Source organism: Pimephales promelas, chromosome 22 (assembly GCF_988280905.1).
Source record: "Pimephales promelas chromosome 22, fPimPro1.hap1.1, whole genome shotgun sequence".
NCBI lineage: Eukaryota > Metazoa > Chordata > Actinopteri > Cypriniformes > Leuciscidae > Pimephales > Pimephales promelas.
Window position 1 is genome coordinate 1816884 of NC_142790.1, and position 7318 is coordinate 1824201.

At 38.9% G+C, this 7318-nt stretch overlaps 1 protein-coding gene across 1 annotated transcript; it reads right to left on the reverse strand.

Moving 5' to 3' along the window:
* Window positions 1-3542: 3542 nt before the first annotated feature.
* Window positions 3543-6234, reverse strand: LOC148969501 (uncharacterized). The gene has a single exon (XM_089125831.1). It carries the CDS (start codon window positions 6125-6127, stop codon window positions 5057-5059), a length of 1071 nt encoding a protein of 356 aa, XP_088981957.1. The 5' UTR covers window positions 6128-6234; the 3' UTR covers window positions 3543-5056.
* Window positions 6235-7318: the final 1084 nt, after the last annotated feature.

A 7318-nucleotide genomic window follows, 5' to 3' on the forward strand; every position in this document is an offset into this window, starting at 1 on the left:
GATGATGAGCAACTGCAATGTCATATGAGCGTCACCGCGATAGAGATGATAGTCAAAAACAAACAGAGTTTTAGTTTTTGTCGAGGTATCCGAGGCATGAGCTGTAAATGCTCCGCCCTCTTCTGGATAAGGGGGCGGAGCTGTAGCTAATTTGCATTTAAAGATACATGCACAAAACAGCATGTCTTTGCTTCCACTCAAAAACTGGCATTTACAACATGTGCTGTGGGGTTATAAATAATTCTGGAGACACCTGAGACTTACTGTATATTACATCTTGTAAAAGGGAGCATAATTACATTTTTCAGCTGTGATATTCAATTGGCATTGTTTTTCTATACTGAAATCTCCTCAGTAATAATCTCCTCAGTTTGAAATAACACTGTATTGATGTCGTTTTGAAAAGCATCTGTTTCAGTCAGGAAAACGAACGACTGTCTGGTTTTACCTTTAATAAGATCTGATGTCTTAATCTGCATCCAATGGCACTTTACCGCAATTATAGAGTATTTTACAGAGACCAAACAGAAGGTAGAAAATTCCCTCAATGCCTGTTGACTCTGACGGAAAGCTCATTAAAGACAGAGCAAATCTGTCGTTTTTAAGTAAGACTTTTCCTCGGGCCCCTCGAGGACAGTCTCGCTGTAATTTATCACAGCCACTAATTATGCAAGGTTTAAGTCACTCTTTTCTTCAGCGGGAGAGTATCACAACAGAGAAATCATCGCGGAGCCAGAGACTCCGGAAGTGAACGGATGAAAGAACCATATGTCGGGAAACGAGACTGCTGCGGTTTGATTAGAAGAAACCGAGCGATTTCTGTCCTTTTATTCCTGCTTGCAAGCATTTGTGTAGCTTTACAAACGTGACCTGTTTGATTTTTCACATTTCATCAACTTCTTTTTCTTAATCACAGTGACGAAGTTGATTGTTTTCTGCTGGAGAGGCTGCGGTTGTCATGGAAACAGGATTATTCACAGGTCATGATGTTAATGACGCAGGGAGTCGAATGATAAACAGGTGATAGTATTGTTATTGTAGTCGGCGTTGAGTGCACAGCTCACAGACACATTTACATACCAGGACGACGAGTTCTGCAAAGAATAAATCGCTAAACAAGCTGCCTGCTCAAATAAAAGGTGAAGTACTCTTTGTTCTTGTAAAAATGATGCTTTATCGCTCCAGTGCCTCAATGTTTCACAATGCACACAAACCGTGCTATGCATGCACAAACCTCTGATACTTGTTTAAAAAGCAATCTTGTGGAAAAATCATCTAGCTTATTAGTTAAATGAATGAAAAATGAGCCCGGTTTATTCCATAGGCGGATCAATAATACAAACGGTGAGCTGTCAAGCATACAAGAACCTGCAGACGATATCTTTTGTCAAAAGACATTTCTCAGCTGAGAGATTTTCATTTTCATTTTCATCCTATTAATTAATATCCAAATTGTTTATCTGGGTTGTGTGAAAGTTACCTTTAATTATGCAATTATATAAAGGCTAATGAAAGGAAGATCTTATTACATTTTGATACTTGGTCTAATATGTAATATTCACAGTAAACTAGATGGAATGATTGAAAGCAGAAGGTTTATATATTATCAACACCAGTTGTTAAACTAAAGCTGCTGATTTGTGCAAAATACAGCATGTTTTCAAGTGATGTTGGGGAATACAATGGGCTTCAGTTATATTAGCTTTAACTCATTCACAATCCTCAAAATAAAGCCATTGGTCCACCTCCTCAGTCTTTAGAAAGGCTGAACGTGTGTGTGATGAATACGGCGTCTCTTGTTTCTGTTCGTCAGCCAACAAAGTGCTCCAAGTACCTGTTTCGATCACTTTGCTCAGTCAACAGATCTCAATGAGATCTGTCAACATCTTCATTACCTGACTAAAGTGAAGTACTCTGTCTAGTTATAACACAGTGACTCTCTCTTCACCTCAGCTGTTGAAACTGCAGATCCACTTTGTTTTTGTGTTTGCTCTGAACGCCCCAAACCAAAGTCCTTTATAAATCACGTTAGCTGATCCGCGCAGCCGTTTCCAGTCTCACGTGGATAGCTTGACATTTGGTTGAATGGGGGAAAAGCAACACCGCTTGTGTTTTATTAACATGTTAAATCCCCAATAAACTCAAATGTAAACCACAAAGGTATATCATAAATGTTGATTAAACTAATGTTAGATGGAACCTTATTGTCACATTTAGCTTAGTCTTTCTGAGCTGTGTTTTCAGCTAAAGTCTCCCTGTGGTGAAAATCCAGCTTTTAATGTTGTTTATGTGTCTATGCTACGCTATCTCACGACCAATTCGTACGAATGATTCAAAAGTGGCTAATTCGTACTAATTCATACGACCTCACTCGTACGAATTTGTACGATTTGTCTAAACCCACGTGACGGTTATGTTTAGGGGCGGGGTCATTCGTACGAATTCATACGAATTGGCTAATTCGTAAAATATGTACGATTTAGCAAAATCGTACTAATTCGTACGAGTGAGGTCGTACCAATTGTTACGAATTAGCCACCTCGTAAAATTCGTACAAATTCCCGTGAGATCGGGTTGGTCTATGCGGTGTTTTTAATGTGCTTTAAGACAATCCATGTGTAAGTTCATAAGTCATTGCTGAGTATTTTCAGGTTAAAACTGCAGTGAACCAAAGACACAAACACACGGTTTGAAATCGCTGGTGTTTCTGACGTCACAAACGACCTTGTAACCAATCAGGGGTGCGTTTCCCGAAAGCATCGTTAGCCAACTATGGTCGCAAGTTGGTCGCAATTTCCATTTCCAACTCTATTGGTAATGACAGAACTTGCGACCGTAGTTGGCTAACGATGCTTTCGGAAAACGCACCCCTGATCAACGTGTGATCGTCAACCAGTGGATCTCTGAGCTGAGTGAGTGGGGGTGGGGCTCATTTGCATATTCATAGGACTGCACATACTAAATGAGGCAAGGGTGTCGAGTTACATTCAAGCTGTTTTAAGGATTTTTTTTTGTATTTATTAAAAGTTTAAATATAAATCATGTTCTGTACTTGTTGATTAGAAATGATAAACACAAATAACATCCTGATAATTTGCAATTTAGGCCTTTAAAATGTTAAATTCACTGATTTTATCCTCAGAAATAAGAAAGGTTTAAGAGTTGTCAGTATGAACTTGGTTAGTCATTCAAGTGCATGCAACAATATTCCCAAGGTCATTCATTTAATTACCAGGGAACTAATCAAATGGACGGTACCTTGAATGCAATATACGTAGCTTTGTATGAAAGCATCTGCCAAAAGTGATGTGCACTCTGTCCTTGGTTGATGAGTGAATATGAAGCATTACACAAAGCCATGACTTCTGTGGAGGGGAAAATTGAGGTAAATTACATGCAAGTGGAGAGCTCTCTCAATATGAAGTCTTTGTCACTTCAGTATAGCTCGCAAGGCCACAATAGACCTCTGTAAAGCACTCCGTTTGCAAAGTCTTTTAGAAAACCTATAATGATCAAGTCCTCAATTACTGAATCGTAAGAAATGTAAATATTAACTCATTTTAATCAGCGAACGAACCTGGCAGTTAACAGTAGCCCTGGTGTGACATTACCTCAATCAACGGAGAGGTGAGAAAACACACATTATCTCAGGTTTGTCTGAAAATTAATGAGATGAAGTAGGAAGTGGGGATGTGGGATGGGGGTTGGGTGTCTGTGTTTCACAAGGTACAATGAAGTCTTTCTACAAGGTATTGTGTGAGCATCAGATCAACTATTAATAAAGATATAGTTCTGAGTATTTGACTTTCACCGTACCATGTTATGACCTCAAAACAATTTTACCAAAATTCGTGATTTATAAACTATTACATTTTGAGGTTTGCATCACATAACCAGCTCTATATGTTTGGCTTTTCTGATGCAGTAAACTTGTTCTTGAAAAATGCAAAATACGTACCTGTACTCACTGCAGTTTTTGAAAGAAATGAACATAGAGGCAGTAAAACAGCAATAACTTTTCACACACAATTGTGATTACAAAGGCAAAGGTATGTTAACAACAGTGAATTGAAGACCTTTTAATAAAGTTATAATTAGGATTTAATTTAAAGACGTGTATTTTTAACACAGTCTCATCCCAAAAAGTCATATAACTGACGTTTTGGGACGTATTTTGACCATACGTCAATATCCGCCTTTTTAGGGCCCCCTTAAACGTCGGTAGATGGCGATCCTGGGCCGTCATACAACTGACGCTTTACCTTTAACGTCAGTTAGGTGACGGGTTAGGTTTAGGGTTAGGTTTAGGTCTGGGGTAGAGTTAGGATCCCATAACCTCATCTACCGACGTTTAAGGGGGCCCTAAAAAGGCGAATATTGACGTATGGTCAAAAGACGTCCCAAAACGTCAGTTATATGACGTCTTGGGATGAGACCGGGTTGGTATTTTGTCTATATTTGTATAGGACTTGAATGTGTAACTTCACACATTGTGCTGTATGTCCATATTTGATATTTGTACTCTGTGTACATGCTTGTGTAAGTTTTGAGTGTCATAAGTGAGTATACACTGCATATACTTCAGTCTCTAACTCCCAACTGATTAGGAATGTATATAAACATTATAAAACAGATATAATGCTACTGATTATGAATATTGTTTAAAAGTAATAATAATATTAAAAACGAGTCTTCACAAACAAACAAATATCTTACAATTGTTTTCCTTAATATTATTTGTTGTCCTTTACTGTGTCATATCCATTAGTGATATTTAAACACAGATATCTCAAAACATTCTCATCTTAGGGCATCATATAGTGACGCTTTTGCAAATGCGTATAGATCCAACGCAAATGGTACCCTTTAGCGTCAATATAAAACGCTTCGGTTATGGGTAGGTTTAGGTCTGGGGTAGGGTTAGGTTTAGACCACTAGGAGGCGCCTTCTGCGTCTCATATTGACGCTAAAGGGTGCCATGTGTGTTGGATGTCTACGCATTGGCAAAAGCGTCAGTATATGACGTCTTGAGATGAGAACGGGCTGGACATCTAGACTAACCTGCTGCCGATGGCAGAGTGAATGAACCCCGTTGATGGATTAGAGACTTGAGGTTTTCCTTGATATTTAAAAAATAACTCTTTAAACCTTTGATCGGTTCATAATTTGAGTAAAGAAAATCCATAAAAGTCGAAACCATTTTTGAATCACTACAGTCAATATCAGATGGAACCTTTGATACGTAATCACCATTAGCTTCATCATTTTTCATTAAACATACACTTGGAATGTAAATATGAGTGTTGCCAGAGAAATCCTGAGAGATAATTCTGTAAATGAAATTTTCAGAATTGATCTTGTAAGTCTTGTGTTTCTCCATCAAGTTATCCAGGTCCCCTAAATACAAGTCAATAGCAGCTTCAATAGCATTGAGATAGTTTGACGCAGGTTTACCGATCTGAATATTCAGTCGAGCCTCGTGGATCAACATCTGGACGTAAAAGGCGGCTCCATTGACCCAGATTTTGAACCCACGGCTTCTCATCTGTCCGTCCAGCTGCAAGGAGTTTCTGAGGATGGTGAGGTCGTTGCTCAGCTGCTGTTCCAGTCTACTTATTTCCTCCCGTAATCGTTGGCTATTGTGCATGTGTATGCGATGGCGTCTCAGATACTCCGACATTGTGTCCCGGACACTCGAAGCTTTCTCTTCCGCAAACACACGTCGTAACAGGCCGTATGTGTTATCAGTTGTCTGAGTGCTGCTCTTGATGGCGATCTCTATGATCATGGAAATCACCAAAGCTCCAAGACCAACAGCATTCGGGACTGAAGTCAGTGCACCAACGGCAGGTCCTAAAGTCTGGACCAATCCTGGCACCGCTTTGAGCATCTCATTAGAGTAATCCTGCAGCACAGCGTTCGAGTCGAGACCAGAGTATTTCAGCAGAGACTCATCTATGCCTATATCTGGTAAGAGGCATTGGTTATCTAAAGCCCAGTCATACCACGGATGAGATTCCAAGTCACAATTTGCTGAAAAGAGGCATTGGTAATTTAAAGCCCAGTTATACCACTGTTGAGACAGAAGAGATTCCAAGTCATAATTTGCTGATGAGGATTGGCCCATGATTTTTCCTCTCGATCTGTACTGTAAGCGCTAAATTTTAGTGTAATCGTACGAATATTTATTGTACAAGTTCTCAAATTCACATCTACGTACTCTTGAGTTGAGCTCCCTCACATAGAACCAGGATGATGACTCCCAACAGCCAATCAGACCTCTGGAAAATGGTTAGGCATATTTGTTGACTTATCTCTAAAGTCCAATGTGTTCAAGGTCCAGAAAAACTAATTGTGCCCCATGAATCACCATTTATAGTTTGCTTTTCAAATACAACCCTATTGCAATGATTTGGGATTGTTCCTTCATGTGCATTATAAGTGTATACTTAAATAAAAGAAAACCTTCACAGAATCCACCTCAGAAACAGGACAAAGCCAAAAACATCAACAGGACATTGACTTAACCTACGTCAGCATTGATACTGTACAATATTTTGTGATAAATGGGATTCTTTGACTTTTATTTAGGTCTTATAGTGGCATTCATGTTTTTTTAACTGGATCTGTGCAACCGAGGATTTTTTTTCAGGGGAATGGTCATTTTTGTTTTAAACACGTTTATTAAACAAAATTATATAAGAAACACACACACACACACACACTTTTTTTAGGGGTCAATATCTATCTCACTGAATAAATTCTTTAAAGCAAGCTGTGAATCAACTCTATATAATAATCCTTTAGTCATTATATTTCTTCAAGACTTACATGATGAGCCGTTCAGAAAGAACGACAGAAACCCAGTGCAGATTCACATCACCAGTGCGCTAACAGGCATATTGCCGAACAAACACATTCATGCCGTATTAAACTAAAGCGATGTGGGGGGAGTTTTAGTTTAGTATGAAACCACATAAATGTGTTTTCCATAAATGTGAAACATACAGGTTTCCTGCGCTATAAATCTGAGGAGATCTGACGTGTAACACAGAAATGCCAAATCAATATCATCAGAGAGAGTTTAAATGAGTAGATCAGACTGACACAGATCTTTCATCTGTGACAACTCCTAATGATTCATATTTAATAGCCCATCCATTCACTCTTCAAAGGCTCGTCACCGGCTTCACAAGTGGCATGCAAATCATCTCACTCCTGGGTTTATATCAGAGAGAGTATCTCTCCATCGCAGATATCATCTCCCTCTCGTACAGAGATTCATTCAATGTAAATGGGGACTCGTCACTTCTATAAA